The sequence below is a fragment of the Pimephales promelas genome, chromosome 17 (assembly GCF_988280905.1).
Source record: "Pimephales promelas chromosome 17, fPimPro1.hap1.1, whole genome shotgun sequence".
Taxonomy (NCBI): domain Eukaryota; kingdom Metazoa; phylum Chordata; class Actinopteri; order Cypriniformes; family Leuciscidae; genus Pimephales; species Pimephales promelas.
In genome coordinates this window covers 20726542-20745827 of record NC_142785.1, presented here as the reverse complement: position 1 = coordinate 20745827, position 19286 = coordinate 20726542, and the positions used below count along the sequence as shown (strand labels likewise).

The 19286-nt window shown below is 39.2% G+C and overlaps 1 protein-coding gene and 2 long non-coding RNA genes across 29 annotated transcripts in view; all 3 read right to left on the bottom strand.

The window, feature by feature from the left end:
• Window positions 1–3843: 3843 nt before the first annotated feature.
• LOC148971511 (uncharacterized) lies at window positions 3844–5761 on the bottom strand. Its single transcript, XR_016147073.1, has 2 exons — window positions 5353–5761; window positions 3844–5077 (listed from the first exon to the last, which is right to left on the bottom strand). It is a non-coding gene; the product is annotated as an uncharacterized LOC148971511 (long non-coding RNA).
• Window positions 5762–6907: 1146 nt separating this feature from the next.
• Window positions 6908–7915, bottom strand: LOC148971510 (uncharacterized). The gene is made up of 2 exons (XR_016147072.1): window positions 7777–7915; window positions 6908–7680 (listed from the first exon to the last, which is right to left on the bottom strand). It is a non-coding gene; the product is annotated as an uncharacterized LOC148971510 (long non-coding RNA).
• A 5553-nt stretch (window positions 7916–13468) lies between these two features.
• nrxn1a (neurexin 1a) overlaps window positions 13469–19286 on the bottom strand; it is a 245765-nt gene continuing 239947 nt past the window's right edge. For all 27 annotated transcript variants that reach the window (XM_089122111.1, XM_089122110.1, XM_089122113.1 and 24 more), the window contains one exon: window positions 13469–15374. In XM_089122111.1, coding sequence (XP_088978237.1) covers window positions 15073–15374 — 302 coding nt within the window. In that variant the 3' untranslated portion in view covers window positions 13469–15072. The remainder of the gene's footprint in view (window positions 15375–19286) is intronic.

Here is a 19286-nt window from a genome sequence, read left to right as displayed (position 1 = left end):
TAAGTTTCTCCAATCTTCCCAAATTCTGATAGAGGGCCATGAGACTTAGACCTGAGTGCAAAAATGGAGGTTCTAGCCCCTTCCAGAGCTGAGATATCGAAACTCAAAAATTAGGCCCGAAAAAAAAAAAACGACAGTGGTACCCCTTACGTTTTTTTTTTTGGGGCGAAAAATTAAGTTTCTCCAATCTTCCCAAATTCTGATAGAGGGCCATGAGACTTAGACCTGAGTGCAAAAATGGAGGCTCTAGCCCCTTCCAGAGCTGAGAAATTGAAACTTAAAAATTCGGCCCGAAAAAAAAAACGACAGTGGTACCCCTTACGTTTTTTTTTGGGGGCGAAAAATTAAGTTTCTCCAATCTTTTAAAAACTCTGGATTCTGATAGAGTGCCATGAGACTTAGACCTGAGTGCAAAAATGGAGGCTCTAGCCCCTTCCAGAGCTGAGATATCGAAACTCAAAGATTCGGCCCGAAAAAAAAAAAACGACAGTGGTACCCCTTACGTTTTTTTTTTCGGGCGAAAAATTAAGTTTCTACAATCTTCCCAAAACTCTGGATTCTGATAGAGGGCCATGAGACTTAGACCTGAGTGCAAAAATGGAGGCTCTAGCCCCTTCCAGAGCTGAGATATCGAAACTCAAAGATTCGGCCCGAAAAAAAAAAACGACAGTGGTACCCCTTACGTTTTTTTTTTTCGGGCGAAAAATTAAGTTTCTACAATCTTCTCAAAACTCTGGATTCTGATAGAGGGCCATGAGACTTAGACCTGAGTGCAAAAATGGATGCTCTATCCCCTTCCAGAGCTGAGAAATCGAAACTCAAAAATTCGGCCCGAAAAAAAAAACGACAGTGGTACCCCTTACGTTTTTTTTTTTGGGCGAAAAATTAAGTTTCTCCAATCTTCTTAAAACTCTGGATTCTGATAGAGTGTCATGAGACTTAGACCTGAGTGCAAAAATGGAGGCTCTAGCCCCTTCCAGAGCTGAGATATAGAAACTCAAAAATTCGGCCCGAAAAAAAAAACGACAGTGGTACCCCTTATGTGTTTTTTTTTTCTCTGGCGAAAAATTAAGTTTCTCCAATCCTCCCAAAACTCTGGATTCTGATAGAGGGCCATGAGACTTAGACCTGAGTGCAAAAATGGAGGCTCTAGCCCCTTCCAGAGCTGAGATATCGAAACTCAAAGATTCGGCCCGAAAAAAAAAAACGACAGTGGTACCCCTTACGTTTTTTTTTTTCGGGCGAAAAATTAAGTTTCTCCAATCTTCTCAAAATTTTGGATTCTGATTGAATGCCATGAGACTTAGACCTGAGTGCAAAAATGGCATACATGCTACGTGGGATCTCAATATCTCAGCTCTGGAAGGGTCTAGAGGCTCAATTTTTGCACTCAGGTCTAAGTCCCATGGCCCTCTATCAGAATCCAGAGTTTCAAGAAGATCAGAGAAACTCAAAATTTCGACCCCCCGGAGATATCGGAGATAAGTTTCTCCGGTCTTCAAGAAGATAGTTTAATCTTTTAATCTTATACTTTAATCTTTTAATCTTTAATCTTATACTTTAATCTTTCTTTTGCTTAGACAGAAAGCAGCCACTGTAATACATCCGAGCAGGACTTTATTCCAGCTAAAGTGGGCCAGGTAAAATGGCTTTCTCTCTAGACCTCAATATAACATGCAAATGTTTATTGTTGTAATTAAGACCCAATTAATTATATTGTTAAATATTTGACCTATAAGCCTTAATATGGTAAAAAATTAAGACATTTTAAGACTTTAAAAACTGCAAGAAAATCGACATGCTTCAGCAAATTAATTCATAAAGTTTAATAATCATTGAAAAATTATTCACTGACTATATAATTGTCACAGTCTTCGACAGATCATCCTTCATTGTCACAGAAAGATCATCCTTCACTGTCGATGACGTCACCAGCCCCTCTCAATCGCCCGAGACCGGCCGCCTGAAGGGTTTCACCGCCGTAGCCGCCTGAAGGGTCTTCACTATCCTGGCAACGCTCTCAGGCTGCTCCGCCCTGGTCACGCCCTCAGCTTGCTCTGCCATGTCCACGTCCTGCTCCGCCCTGGCCACGCCCTCAGCCTGCTCTGTCACGTCCACGTCCTGCTCTGCCCTGGTCACGCCCTCAGCCTGCTCTGCCACGCCTACATCCTGCTCCGCCCTGGTCACGCCCTCAGCTTGCTCCGGCGCGAGGTCGCGCCTTTGTAAAGGGGTGGCGTTCTGTAACAGTCTTTAGGCTTGTTCGACTTCATGCAGCTCTGCGCAGACCGATCGGCGGCTGACTTGAAACAGTGCATGCCGGTTAGAAATGTTGTCCGACTTGATGCAGCGCTGACTCCACGTGACTGTGATGTATGCCATCAAAGTACCGCGAGAGCGATACGAGAGTAGCCGCAGGACTCAGCCAGCGCAGCTTCTCAAGAGCGGCTGCACGAGCTCTGATGATGTCACAGCTGTTCCACGATTCGCCGGATTCAATGCATGACAACGATCACGTGCGTTTCGTGTTTGTTCTCGCACATTTATTTGCACTAAAGCTCACAAATCAGTTTTCTATAACAGTTAATAGTCTTTTCATGTAGTTTCGATGTTATATTGTGTCATGTTTATCAAAATAAAACTGATTAAAAAACGTTGATTCCACGTCATTGATTATAGGCTTATTTTGAACTTTATTCTAGTTCAAACAGATGCTGTATGAAGCAGTAAAGTATTGAATGAAAATGTGTCTGAAATATCTGTTTATTTGGCAAATGTTGCACTTATTTCACTTCAGCTGTGGTATAAGCATGCAAACACCACGTGAGCCGTCACTACGGGAACCAGAAATTGTCCGACTTCACGTCTCCGTTTGCAGCTCCTCCCCGCCTGCACGCGGCTGTTCTCGCCGATCGGTTGCATCCAGCCGCAGGCGATGTCGAACACACCTTTTGTCTGCACCATTCTGTCTTCGTCATCTTCATTACACTTCCTAGCATCCTCTTGTCTCCACACCCTCAATCATCCATCTGTTCATCATCCTGATCATCTGTGTCACCTGTCGTCACCTTGTTAATGTTCATTTTGCATCTGTATTTAGTTCTCTCTGTTTCTGTGCTCGTCGGTTCTTGATTATGTTTCATGGATAATCGTCCCCTTGGAATTATAAGGTTCTATCTGACATTTTTGTCAAAAATGAGTTAATCACATATTCTTATTCTGTGACAACTTATTTATGTTATGTAATGATTCTTTTATGTTGTGTTCATTGTGGGACTTTTTATTGAAAAAACAAAAAGGTTCTATTTACAAAGTCGAACTCTAACTTGGCTCTATATGGTTCGATCTATCTACATGAGCCAATCAGCACTTCGAATGCACAGAAGAGGACCAATCGGAATCAACTTTATATATTGGGTTGCCGGCTTTTTCCTTACAGACAAGAAGAAACCCCATAAAGGCATAATGCTATACATTTACAGTAAATTAAATATTCACTAAATTTTGTAATCTTATGAAGTAGCCTAGCTCAACTTTATATTTTGTCATTTTCTTTATAGTGTATTGGTTATTATTATTAATGAGATTATTATAAAAAACTATTATTATAGTTATTATTATCAGAATTATACAAATATGCAGTGAGTAAATTGCATATTTCAGAAAACCATTCGACATGCAAGTGTGTGTGCGTGTGTGCGTGCGTGCCTGCCCATGTGTGTATGTGTGAAAAAGTGTGTTGGTGTGAGTGAGAGCGAGAGAGTGTGTGATTAAAAAGGGAGTCTGACATTTTTTTGTGATTATGATCACAATGTAGTGTGGAATGAAGACAGGCTGAGGCTGATGCAAAGCTCCAATGCAAAACATTTACTCAAAAACTCCAAACATGTACAAGGAAGATTGGCAGAAGATTACACACACTATCCATGAAACACAATCAAGCACAGACTGAAACAGAGAAAACTAAATACAGATACAAAATGAACACTAACAAGGTGATGACAGGTGACACAGATGATCAGGACGATTAACAGGTGGATGATTGAGGGAGTGAGTTCAGGTGTGGAGACAAGAGGATGCTGGGAAGTGTAGTGAAGATGACGAAGACAGAATGGTGCAGACGAAGACTGTGACAGAAAGCCCCCCTTTACAAAGGCGCGACCTCGCGCCGTAGAACATCAATGGGTTGGGGGGGGTGGGCGCCCTGGAGGCTGACGAGAGCATGGCTGAATTAGAGCAGGAAGCTTCCAGGGCGGAGCAAGCTGAGGGCGAGTCCAGGGCAGAGCAGGATGTGGGCGTGGCAGAGCAGGCTGAGGGCGTGGCCAGGGCAGAGCAGGACGTGGACATGGCGGAGCAGGCTGAGGGTGTGACCAGGGTGGAGCAGGCTGAGGGCATTGCCAGGACGGTGAAGACCCTTCAGGCGGCCACGGCGGTGAAGACCCTTCAGGCGGCCGGTCTCGTGCTGGACGGTCTCGGCCTGGACGGTCTCGTGTTGGACGGTCTCGGCCTGGACGGTCTCTGGCATTGGAGTGGGGCTGGTGACGTCAGACAGTGAAGGATGATCCACAGGATACCGGCACCTACTCCACAAATTGGGCAAAGCTTCCTTGAGGTGGTTCCCCAGACAACTGCGCTAGAATGGTGTTGTTCAGTCCCACATGTAGAAACGTGCAGAGGCAGTCATCTGGGAAACTGGTTTGAGGTACCAAATCCAGGAAAAGCTCCAAGAGAGCTGTTTCCCTGCTCAAGGCACATTAGTCTTACTGCTGGGAAATCCATGTTTGGTCGGTTCTTCTTTCACGGTGTAGTGTGGAATGAAGACAGGCTGAGGCTGACACAAAGGTCCAACACAAAACATTTACTCAAAAAATCCAAACAGGTACCAGGAAGACTGGCAGAAGATTACACACACTATCCATGAAACATAATCAAGAACCGACAACCACAGACTGAAACAGAGAGAACTAAATACAGATACAAAATGAACACTAACAAGGTGATGACAGGTGACACAGATGATCAGGACGATGAACAGGTGGATGATTGAGGGAGTGAGTTCAGGTGTGGAGACAAGAGGATGCTGGGAAGTGTAGTGAAGATGACGAAGACAGAATGGTGTAGACAAAGACTGTGACAATTATATAGTCAGTGAATAATTTTTCAATGATTATTAAACTTGAATTAATTTGCTGAAGCATGTCGATTTTCTTGCAGTTTTTAAAGTCTTAAAATGTCTTAATTTTTACCATATCAAGGCTTATAGGTCAAATATTTAATAATTGAATTAATGGGGTCTTAATTACAACAATAAAAGTTTGCATGTTATATTGAGGTCTAGAGAGAAAGCCATTTTACCTGGCCCACTTTAGCTGGAATAAAGTCCTGCTCGGATGTATTACAGTGGCTGCTTTCTGTCTAAGCAAAAGAAAGATTCAAGTATAATTTCTGCAATAATGTGTTTAATTACCTACCAAATTTGTATCAAAAATGAAGATTATGCACTGGGGAAAATATTTAGACCTACCTTGCTTAATTTGAAATGTCCTAAATACATGGAAGTGCTAAAAAATATTAAATAAATGTCATAGAAAGGATAAAATTTCACTTTCTAACACATGTTGAGACATTGCTACAACATTATTTTTTTTATGAGCGGTTAATTCTTAAATCTGCCAAGGCTAGTTCTGATTCCAAAAAGCTAGTAACACACACACACACACACTGTCACAAACTGATCTGAGGTAAAAAGGTTGTGGATCCAAAATGCAATATTTATTTAACAGGGTAATCCAAAGTACAGGCAGAGGTAGTCCATACAAACAAATAAGGCAGGGAACATGACCAAAAGAGTAATACACGGAAATGGAAGCTTTAGCATAAGTTCTGCCAGGAAGACTCCAGTCCTACGTCACTTATTACCTTCTCATCTATCCAATCCTGTCTAATACTTGCGGTATAAAAGACCAGTACTTACACATGTTTGAGTTTGAGTACCCACCACCACCAAGATGGTTCCTTCCCCTGGTTCCATCCCCCTTACACAACTATATATATATATATACGTATATATACATATATATATATATATATATATATATATATATTAATAATCCCTATAAATAAAAAAACAGTGGCTATGTCTGAAATCACCCCATACCCTTAATTAGTGTACTATTTGAGGTGACAGCCATTTGTAGTGGAGTCCGAAAACGTAGTTGACATTATCGAGTGCACTCATTCAATGCACCGCAATAATGAGTGTACAACCGATGTATGCTCAATGGCTAGAGAATACCCATAATGCACTGGGACGGTAGCACCGCTTCTTGCTAGAAGATAGACCCACAGCTGAATCATCCATCCATTTTCCAAACCACAATGTGGCTACTGAGTAACATCAGGTATACATTTATTTTTAGTTGATTATTATATTGTTTAATTAAAGTTTATACATAGTTTCCATGAGAGCTCAAGATAAATATTTTAATCTTACTACCGGAGTTGCCAGTTTTCTAAGTTTCAAATGATTATTAAACAGCAAGCACAAATTCTGCAAAAGCGTCAGCCCTTCAGGTGAACTCTTCGGTTGGATGTAAGCTTTGACCACGAGGTGAAGGTCTGACGGCAGATCAGAGTAACTGGTACTCGCAGAGTCCCGTTGTGCCATGCCCACCAAAGCTGAAGCGGTCTCATATGAGGCAATCCGAGCAGTGTTGCCTCGGCTACAGATGCCAAGTGCCAATTTTTCATACCCCTTCTGCCCTGTCCCGTCTACCTTAGTTTTGACAAAAGTTTGTCCTACCCCAAACAAACCCTATACAGGGGGATGAGTTCTACAACAATATTTGGTTTGGACTCAGATTAGAGCGAGGTCTAGGGCTAAGACTATGCATTAAAAGAAGATGGGGAGAATGTTGCAGTACATTTGCTTTATAAAATATGAGAGAAGCATGTTACAAATAACTTTCTATTAATAGAATATAAATAATACAAATATTAATCAAACGTGGAAATCTGGAAAAACAAATCAAAATCATGATTCAAAATGAAAGGTTTTTAGACAATAGTTCTTAAAAATAAAATCCAAACACCATAAGAACGTTATTTAATTGTACCTAAAATTTCGAAAACATGAACTAATGAAACAATCTAACGCACGTTTTCAGGGTTAAAGCATTATAACCATCTCATATTCTCAATGCAAAAACAAAGTTATAAAACGCAAAAATGGGGGATTCCGTGTGTCTAATAGAAGAAAAAATTATGCTCAAATGAATAAACACTATCTGTTTTTATATTAGCATGAAAAAGAGCATAGTCAACACCCAAACAGTACAAAAGAAAAAACAAATCAACTACAATAAACAAAACAATGTAACAGATAGCTCACAGGACTACTTTACATGTAGTCATTTGTTGCACACTTCACTGAAGTGTAAATTGATGTGTGTAGGTCTTATCTGCTGGTATAGATCCTAAATCAATGTCCAAAGTAGAAATAGTCCCTCAGTAGATTAATAATCCAACCATTTGCGATGAATTCACTCCCACCGATAACAATCCTCATGCATTTTGACTCTTCCATTTCAGGAACAGTCATAAGTTCCATACAAGTTCCAAACTTACATGAATCCATATTTACCGTTGACAACACGCCGTGTCAGTCATCAATAAAGAGTCCTTCTAAAATACATATAAATAAACTGTATCAAACTTCTTAACAACAAACATCATCATTGAAGCACATATTTTATAACAGGAAAAGAAACAAATCCTTACTTTAAGCTGAGCTTGAAATGTAACATTTCCCAACCAGGACATGGGACAAACAAAGGTAAGCCATGCTTTCTACTGCTGCTGTTCTTCTTCTTATTATTTGTTTTTACCGGCGGTTGGCAACCAGCTTTTGGTGCATTACCGCCACCTTCTGCTTCGGAGTGTGAATCAGACATTAGGCTTACAATCTAATTTCCACATAAAAAAAAAAAAAAAATACTAATAAATCCCACCATATTACTCGTATTCACTAATTTCCCTTCACACTTTTCCTATATCCCTATTTATCCTCATATCCGATCATACAAACCTGTTTCCCTTAAAAAAGTTAACATTATCCTAACCTGTGCTCTATCACCTATATTCAACACTCCTTTTAATGTTAACTCTTGTTCCCCTAATTCTCTCAATTTATTCCTCATTATAATTCTCTGTGACTCATACCTCCTACAACTTATTATTATATGCTCCACTGACTCTACTTCCTGACACCACTCGCACAAGCCTGTTTCATGTTTTCCTATCAATTTCAGTGATTTGTTTAAAGCACTATGGCCCAACCTTAACCTTGTCATTACAGTTTCCTCTCTTCTGTGCCCACCACCTAATCTAGTTATTTTTACACTCTTTTGAATTTGATATAAATGCCTTCCTTTCTACTGCTGCTGTTCTGCTCACTACCTTTACTTAAGGAGCACATTTAGGAACCATAGCACCCCTAGAGGTGTGGAAGAAAAACTGAAGATAAAAAAAAAACACTTTGTAATAAGCTTGGGGTGGGAATGGGGTGACAATTCGACCAGATGTGCTAAACACTATTTCTGGAGACAAAATAAACTCTGCAATGGCATCAAGCACTTCTGTCTTGGTTTGCTCCAGTTTGTTCAATATTCAGTCATAATTGGTGTCTAATTCATGTATTAATTTTTTTGCTCAGCTGTGTGTCATCAGTGTGTGTGTGTGTGTGTTGTAGCACTGGGGTGACAGACGAAACATCGGCCAAGTCTGCTATAGGCTTCAGTCCATTGTTCACAGACAGTTTGCTAGTGGACGTCACGTTGGTTTTTGTCATTCGCAAAGACTCGTCGTATTGCTGGGGTCTGCTCCAGAATCCTTTCTGACAACTTCAGGTTCGAGCCTCAGCATGTAATATTACTATTGAAATTGTCTCCTTTTACATCAATCTTTTCATTTAAGATTTGTTTTTCCGTAATTGACATCTAAAGTGTAATCGTGTTGCTGCTCACCCACATATCTGTCGTAAGCTCGACATAGTCCGCGCTACTGATGTTATAACCTCGGTTTTCACTTTATTATACAGCTCTGGAATATAGCTGTTCTTGAGAAATAACTCCAACTGGGTACTTCATACTTCCAGTCAAAAGATTGCAGCATGGACCGGAATTCTGCCTTGTCCACAAGACTAAGAGAAATCATCTCTTTAACCAGAAAATGGGTCACAACGAGTGTACAGTTCATTTTAAGCTAGATATATCATACTTCTTTCCACAAGGGAACACAGCAGAAGTCAGAGTTTGACTATTTCATATACATCAACTCTTTTGCACACACGTGCCAAAACACATGCTTAATATGAAATTCAAATATAGTGTGAACAAAAAGCTAATTGTTTAGAGATCTGAATTTGTTTTGAAAAAAAAATCCCACTTGAGAACTGATCCAAACAAACCGATTGAGGAAAAACTATGAGTAACTCGCCTATCATTGCATTAACAAGGGCTACAGTGACGTAGTAATGTGCGCTGAACTCAGGCAGCAGTGGGAGTGTTTGGAACAGTGTTATGAGCTGAAATGACATCAGCTCCGCACAAAGACAGTGGTGTGATGAGACTTAATCACTGCTTTTTTCAACCATTTTGAGTCAGCAGGGGCTGGTGAAGAACACCCGCCGTTGATTTATATTCACAAAAGCACTGTTAGAAAATGACCCGTGTAAAACAAGGAGCGAGTACTATTCAATGCGAGTTTTCTGAATTTTTGGGGGGCTCTGGGAAATTTGCCTGCTCACAGATCTGGAGGAATAAATATCCATCTGTTATATAAGTCCATCATCAGGCTTATTAAATATTGATGTGTGTATTCTGAAGAATGACTTTGCTTTAGCCCTTATCAGAACGAGAACCACATCAAGAAGCTTCTGAATCCGCTCAGCCCTTCAGCCATTTTCACACACTCATTAACATATGTCATTATTTTTAGTGAGTGATAATAGTATTCTTTACTAGTCGGGGATTCTGTAAATCATCTTATATTCATATTTGAATTGTTTTTAAAACCGTAAAAAAGACATTTCCCTGACAAATGGGAAATATAAACACTATGTACAAAGGATAGCAGCCTACAGATAGTAGCCTTCCATATTATAAATTAATTATATGAAAATGGAAACTAAAATGAACTATTGGAATGGCTTATGCACTCAAATATGAGTAATTAATGTTTCCAAGAAAATGAATTCAGTCATTTTTCATGTTATTTTTGCATACTACGTGGAAATGAAAAATTCATTCAAGTCCATTTATGCAACTGAAACATATGGGAAACTGTCTCTCCATTATAAGGAATATCTTGGCATAATTAAATATATTTTTAGACCCAGGTAATGAGAGCCATTCATTAAACTATAATCCCACCAAAATAGTTTTTTATATGCCACCATTTACAGAATGGTAATGCATTTCTAACTGCTTAAATCATGTTCATATGCCAGGTTGATTTTAGATAGTGAGAAAAGCATTAAGTTGAGGACAACAGAACAGGATGTTAAATTCAAGGTGCTATGTCACAAAATCAATCATAAAGCACCTTCAAGGCGAAGCCTCGTGATAAACGAAGTCAGTACTGAGAGAGGTGCAGTCTTTTTTCATATTTCATCCAATTTTAAAACCAAATGTGATCATTTTTGAAGCTCAACACAACATATGACTAGTATCAATTCTTCTTATGAATTGAAGACCCCAACCCCGCCACTCCCTCCAAACTTTGATTACCACAATTAAATAAAAGCATCACAGAGGTTTTCTCAAGGCCGGCCGCGACAAACCTCCAGCCCAGCTGCCCCTCCCTCCCACACTCCCTCTGCAAAGTGTGTTGAAATGAGGCCTGATGAAAAGTCTATGGCGGGTGTGAATAATTCATGAATCATAAATTACAGCGTATGCCTCCCTGTAGGGGTAGTTATTTCACACCAGCTGTTTCGTAGCCTCCTCCTGTGTGGGGAATTAAATAGAGGCGGTTTTCTGAACTGTCCACCGCCATGACAGAGTCTCAGTGCAGACCACCTCGGCCAGAGCTTTATCATGACATCTTGATCTTTGATACAAAAGGAACAGAACTGTGTGTTTTCTTTGTTATGCTGGATCGATGGCTTCATTCAATATTTGAACACCGTACAACTGCTGCTTAAGCCCCGCTGGGAGATTTTTTTTTTTTATGTGTGAACCATAAAGAAGAAAAGTTTTTATATTAACAGGATATTACAGTGAAAGAAACAACTAAATGAAACAAAAAAGAGCTGATGCTGAGAAAAGGTAATATTTCTGATGCAAATGGAGATTTATAGGTGCATTGTGTAATATTTAGGAGGATCTGTTGACAGAAATTCAATATAATATAAATAACTGTTTTCTGTGGTCTATAAAGACCTTACATAATGAACTGTTATGTTATTATTACCTTAGAAGGAGCCTAAATACACCATGGTCACATACCCTTACATTAAAGTCCCTGTGAACCGGAAGTTGCATATGACTTTTTTCCAGTGTTGTGACGCATTTCTGAGAGAAACGGAACACTAAATGAGGCAAAATAGTGGGCGTGGCTTTTTTCCAACTAGCACCTGATTTGATCTAGAAAAATGGGGGATGATGCAAGTTACGCTGTCAATCAATTCTCGTTCGGCGCTCGCAAACACACAGCAGCTGTCAGTTGGAGGGGCGTGGTTATGGATGTTAAGGAGACACCCAAACCGTAAAGCCTATGTCAACGGGCAAGGTCCTCCAATGCAGAGGGGAGGGGCATTTTCAAAATTTGATTAAAGATTATGAAGCCAATTTTTTTTTGTGTGTGTGTGTGTGTGGATTGACTTGCATGTATTAAATGTTCACCACAAAACGATCAATTTAGGCAACCAAAGTAACTATGGTCAATTTTGATTTCATGGGGACTTTAAAATAGCCGGGAAAATAGCAACAGCGCCGGGACCCGCCCACAAAGTTACTTGCGCCATGCGCTTTGACACTTGCGTTTCAGATCGTTATAATAGGGCCCTAGATGTCACTTTGGCCAGGGCAGAGTACATTAGAACGAATGTGTCAATAGAGTCACCATCTTGGAACAGGGGAGCCCCTCCACTTTAATGCATCAGAATCAATGTAGACAAAGGGCTAGCGGAAATAAAAACACCATAAATCATCATGAATGCGATTTTCTTGTTTTGTTTTGGGTTCGTTCCAATGGTCAGACATGTATTTATCATTGATTCCAGAAAAAAAAAGTAAATAAAAATTTCTTCCTAGTTTAGATTTAATTCGTGTGAACATTATACACAGCACAAAAGTCTGCCACCATCATTTAATTCAAAGTAAAGGCAGAGATAGCAGTGTTGCCTAGCTACTTTCTATGACAAGACCCCTGTTCCAAGATGGCGGCGGTTTTGACACATGCTTAGAACCCCAAGGTGACGTCTAGTGTACATGTTTATGGGCACGGACGAGCCGTGGGGCCGCCATCTTAAACCGGTCACCCGCTCTGCTTTGTATAATCTGTTTGGCAGGTGCAATGAGCTGTCAGCACGTTAATTAATCATATCTCACTGAATACAGAACTGATTTTCACGCAGGGTTTTTTGCTGCAAAGATCATACATGTAGCTATGATGCAGAACACATGGGATATTTTATTCACAAAATACAACCAATATACAGTAATGTTAAATCTTACTTGTGAAAAGTAATTCCAGAGTGATAGATTTGAATGATTATGAATGGCAGATTTGAGCAGGAATATGCTCTGGCATCTACTGCTGCTATGCAACACAATAGGAATACAACCGGTTCAAGATGGCGGCCGTATTTCTCAGTGCCCAGCGGCCAATAGGGCATCTAGCTCCATATGATATCTAAGTTTATCCGATAATGGACAGATGATCTGCAGTTACGTAATCATCATGTTATCAAAGAGCGCTTGGGTTGAACTCAAAGTTGACTGCAGCTGGAGAATTGAGTTTTTTTTTTTTTTCCTGGTTCGGTTAAGACACGCCTCATAATCAAAGCCCTATGGAGCAGTATCAGACTCACATTCTGACTAGAATATGAATATGATGAAGTCAGGCTGATGACAGACTAGTGTGGCACTTAAATGTATTTTCCTTTTCGAAGTGATTCCAATCATATTTCAAGCAATTCATTTTCTTATCAGGTCGATAAAACAAAATAATAAAGATCATATACCGGCTAATACCGATATGAAGGCTGATATATTGTGCATCACTAATTTAAAGATAAAATTTCAGCAAAGAATTTTCTTGTACCGTTGACTGAATATAATATGATATTATATTCATGTTTTTAACAACAACAACAAAAAAACGCAAACAAAACAACATGACATTTTCTAAGTCCTTTGAAATGTGTTTTACAAAGATATTATAAAGAAACAAAGAACAAATGCTTCCATAGGTCTTAATATTTTATTTATTCATTTTGATTTTTCAAAACTATTTTTTCATAATAAATCTTCACTTTGAGGTCATCAAAGAATTGTCACAATAAAAACAAAAGAAGGTATTATAGAAAAATTGTACACAAATTAAAAAAAAAACACACAAAAACAAAAAGCAACATTTTATTCATAATGTCATATAGTTTATACCTCTTGTACATTCCACACAGTACAAGATAGCAGAGGAGAATGTTTGCAAACACTTTGGAAGGGTTGTTTTCTCTATCTTTGTGCTTTTTTAGCTATAATCCAATACTCAGTTTTGGGGAGGGGGCTGAATTAATTTTTTACTTTCTCAGATTGATATTTTCTCTTGGTAGACTTGGAGTCCTAAATACCATGCATAATTTGTTTGGTCACTAAGACAAGCAAAAGGATATTGCTTAGACATATGGAAAATAAGATTTTGGACCGTTTGTTTGCTTTCCAAAACCTATACTCATACTCTTGTCTTTTAATGTTAACAGCAAATAAAAAAAGTAAAAATAATTAACAAAAAAGAAAGGAGTATGTCAAAAATAAGATGTTGGAGATGCACATAAAGGAGGGAAAATAAAAAATCTGTATAGCTAATGGCAGAAACGGTTCTATCGCTATAGCAACACATTAACATTTAATTTTCTGTTTTTCATTTGTTTTCGCCTTGGTTTTTTCTTAAAAAAAGAAAAAAAAAATTTGAAGAGCAGGTATACTGTAGTTGGCATCATCTATATAACAGGCTATAAAACACCACTTCAGCCACAGTCCAGAGAGCACACAGATAGTCTTTGCACCGTATATAAACATGTAATAAGATACTTTACGTGCATGGAGTTTTTCCTCAATCCATCCCGAATGGCCCCGAATGGCCCCGGTATTCCTCGTCATCATCGGCGTCATCTGTCATCGTTTTGACAAACATACAAACAGAAGAAAATCCAACAACCTTTTGACGTGGATTGATATTTAAGGCCTCCACAATTCTCTTTGTCACCAAGGGTTCTGTCCACCGAATGGAAATCAGTTCGGATCCTACCAAGGAGCGGTCCTTTCTCATCCAAACGTGCAATACTGCCATCAGAAAAGGGAGTCAAGTACTTTGGCTGATTTAACAATCATAGGTAGCATCTCATTTGTAAGTCCTTCGTTCCTTTTCCATCCGTCCCATCGGTGAATGTCTGTTTGGATTGTTGAAGATGGGTTTTCTGGCTTTTAGAGGGAAAATGTTCCGGCAACACATATACAGGCAACATAATATGAAATACACTTAATTCTAACCAGCGGCTGTGTGTCTCAGCGATCCACAGCTGGAGTGACTATGTGGAGTCTTCTTGCACAGTACCATTTCATTTTGTACACACTTTTCAGTAAAGTTCTGGTGTGCTTGGTTATAAAGTATGCTTTGTCGTTGTTAGTAACAGTATATTGTGCCTTAGTTCAAACTAAGACTTTGTCTTTTCCATTTTTTTTTCTCAATTACTATACACAGGTGGATCTCCCCTCCCTTTTTGTGTGAGTTCGTAGCACAGGATCTGTGGGTGGGTTGTAAGGGGGTAGGGGGGGGAGAAAGTCTGTGAGATCAGACGTAGTACTCCTTGTCCTTGTTCTTTTTATCTTTTTTATTTTTGGGCACGCCAATGGGCTTTTCTTTGACAGCAGCTCCGTTGGGCTGCGTGGCAGAATTACTAATATAGTTACGGCTCTCGTCCACGTGGTATGAGCCCTCGTCACGGTTTCGGTATTTGTACATGGCATAGAGCAGGATTAGAATGCAGAGGGCAGCGGCCGCGACGATGCCGACAACCATGCCAGTGGTGCTGCTGGACTCCCGAATCACCTCCGGGCTGGGGTAACCCTTGGCCTCGGGCAGCGGAGGGTGAGCTGTGGACACACAGAATGAAAATACGAGAAAGAGAGAGGCCATTCATTAAAGCAACAGGGATATCAATTTACCTCTATTATGACCTTTATATTCTGATTGGTCAATCACAGAATTCAGATGTTTCTTAATATTCAACATCATCCATGACAACTGTACATTAGTCTGCTCAATTGGGTAATTGAAACCGGGACTACTCATGTCTCACAACGTGTCCTAACTACACGCGACGACACGCGATAAAAGGTATCTTTTCCATGTTAATCAGACTTTTTGTCCTAACCAGACACAACGACGACACGCAAAGTTTCTAATTTAGAAACGGTTCCTATTAATGCGACGTCGCGGCTGACAGAATGAAGAAATTACACTGGTTATGAGTACACATTATTTATTTTTTGTTAAAAATAGGTCACTGTGCTACAAGCGATAACGGACAATTTACCTTAGATTTTGAAAGCAGATAATATAGCGTTCAAAATTAATTCTATGCAAAAATACAACTGTACTTCATAACAAAATTAGTCAATGAGTATATTTTGTTAATGTTTTGATTTTTAATAATGTTATTTCTTGATTTGATTATGTCCTTAACCATTTCCAATGTGAGTGCAGGCCAGCAGTGCGCTTTCACGCTGTTCTGAATAGCTGTGATTTTTGATTGACGTGTGGCGTCTCACAGTCGCGTCACGTCTAGTGTGGACAGACACACTTTTCTGTCGCTGGAATTTTATCTCGTCGCCTTTAGTTAAAACATGGTGTCACAATACGGACTCACTATCTCTGGTTTCATACAAATGGCAGGCAGGCAAAAACATCCAGTTCACTTAGGCTTTACTACACTTTGTCTATTTGCATCTGTAGATTTCTCCTAAATTCAACAAAAGTTGGCGTTCTAAGTCAACATGCTGCTCCACAATCGCTGTCTGCATCCTGTCATTACAATTGGAAAGCACTCTCTCCTGTACAATGTTGTCGGATCCAAATAGGTAATTTCCTTTTTTATCAGCAACCAATCGTGAAAGTACAAACTCTAAAAGCGAAATCTCAACTTCAGCAGCACTTACATACACCAAACTTTCCAGTTATATTCCTACTGTATCTATATTCATAAGGTTTTTACAGAGGGGTTTTTTTTTTTGGCTGTTCACACCAATATCGAAATTCCCCTTTGTTAAATCCTTTGACTAATAAATCAACACAATGAAACAAGAATTTTGAATCTGGCTTTATCCAATGTTCTGGAAATGTATGCAAATTAATGCATATTTAATGAGATACCTAATTTGTACATGTAAATATGTCATATGTAAACATAAATATTCTAAAACGTGACGAGAAAGATTTGTCTTAAAGGGTTAGTTCACCCAAAAATGAAAATTCTGTCAGTATTTACTCACCCTCATGTTGTTCCAACCCCGTAAGACCTTCGTTCATCTTCGGAACACAAATTAAGATATTTAGGATATTAAAATCGCTCCTGCATACAGTCCATAGGCTTCTTGAGGGACTGGCTCTTGCTGTCCTCGAAAAGTAATTGAAGACATCGTTAAAATAGTCCAAGTGACTACAGGGGCTCAATCTTAAGTTTATCAAACGACGAGAACACTTTTGTGCGCAAAAAAACAACAAAAATAATGACTTTATTTCAACTATTCACTTCCTTCTCCATAAGCCTATAGTCCGTTAACGTAGTGTGATTGCGTAGAGCTACGTCACACGTAGGCTCACTATTGGTCGACGCTGGTCATGTGTGTGTGATGCGTGTGACGTACAATAACAGAAGCTTACGCTATTAAACTAGTTAGCTGACTCGCGCAGAGGGAGAAATAAACGAATAGTTGAAATAAAGTCGTTATTTTTGTTGTTTTTTTGCGCACAAAAGTGTTCTCGTCGTTTGATAAACTTAAGATTGAGCCCCTGTAGTCACTTGGACTATTTTAACGATGTCTTTTATGACTTTTCGGGGACGGCAAGAGCCAGTCCCTCAAGAAGCCTATGGACTGTATGCAGGAGCGATTTTAATATCTTAAATATCTTAATTCGTTTTCCGAAGATGAACGAAGGTCTTACGGGGTTGGAACAACATGAGGGTGAGTAAATACTGACAGAATTTTCATTTTTGGGTGAACTAACCCTTTAATTTTAGTAATGAACCGGGGAAGTTTCATGCTGATATATATATATATATATATATATATGAAGAGTTCAGATGCAAAAGCCTCTAAATACCATTTGAAATTTTCTTCTTTAATGATGATTTTTATCAAACTTGTATATTTAAGTTCAGTAATTTCACTTAAATGGCAATGATAATTACCTATTAATTGTTATTTAAGTGAAATTACTGAACTTAAATATGCAAGTTTGACAAAAATCATCATTAAAGAAGAAAATTTCAAATGACATTTAGAGGCTTTTGCATCTGAACTCTTCATATATTTTATTCAGATATTCATCCATTCAATCAGCAACTGATGGATAGATCCAATTCTGCACCCTACATTTTTATTCATTATTCGATAATGTTTCACTCGGATGTATGTCCAAGTATGGAAGAAAAAAAGGCTACTTCCATTAAATAAACTGTAATATTGCTGCTAGGCCAATAGTTTTGTCCAGTAATGGACATTTTCTATTTTCTATCAAGATATGGAGGTTAAATTATATACTAATTTCAACTCGCAGTATTTCATTGTCTGGGTGTATTTTGCAATAACATGCAGCTTAGTGTACATTGCCCCTTTCTCAAAAAACATCCAAGTAATTGTTCCAAATGGTTAATTTACATTTTTTTTCTACTGTAATGTCAACATTGCAGCTTCTTTCCCAACAGTAATAGAATTATTCAGTTTTAAGCCAACGAGAAATACTGAGAGGCTTGAAACTAGAAAGAACTTGAAAGAAACCCAAAAATCAATATCTTTGCCAAATTGATTCCTCTCCTGACGAGATGAGATATCCCACTGAGAAACTGCTTCACAGCACCATCCAGCCACTTCAGTAAACAGAATATAAACCCCAATAACAACACTCTAGCAATAAATGTATGTACTGCTGCTGAATGGAAAAACTTGTACTGTAAGCTTGTGCTAACACACTTTGCTTATCAAACCGGCACAAAACGCATCTGCCTGACACAGATAGAGCGATCAGAATGGATATGTCGCACATTTTCCATGAGCCGTGACCAATGAGTGAACCTTGCATCCTGGCTATTTATTCCTGGCAGGGAGAACGACGTGTTGGATGGAATAGTTTGTTCTGATTTATGTCTCTGGGAGAGGGGACAGTAACTGCGAGACAGTGCGACTTCAGGCTGAGTGTAAACACCACCTGTGCAAAAGCCGTTTACAGTTTCGGTCCGATCCGCTGCAACTCGCAGGTGCAGGAAAGGACAAAATAAAGCAGGGAATTATGGATGGCGACCTCTGCTTAAACATCTGTTTTTTTTTAGAAATGTCACATGGAAGGAGGACACCTTGACATCGTTCAGCTTTGGCCAACATTTTATCTTTCTGCTTTTTTTCTGTGCTTATTAGCAAGATCTTTGCATGATTTGTCAGCATATTTTTTTCATTATGTCATGTACATGCTTTCATTGCTCTGTGTATAATATGAATGCTGCATAGGCCACTAGCTGCTGTAACTAAGCCAGCTGAACGAATCCAGATTGGGTTAACCTTTGTGCTTCATTTTTCATGTCGAAAGTGGTTTGTGCAGTCGACTGAGTAGCCAGGATTTTCTGAATGGGGAAATAGGAAAAGCAGTATGTGCTACGCTAGCATGCTCGCTGGCCTTTTCTGAAATTAAACCACAACAAAATTCGCCAGGTCTCACAATAAGTGATCTTTTGCCTATGTAATCTATAAAACGGGTAAAACAATGAAATGATGTGAGCTAAAATTATACAG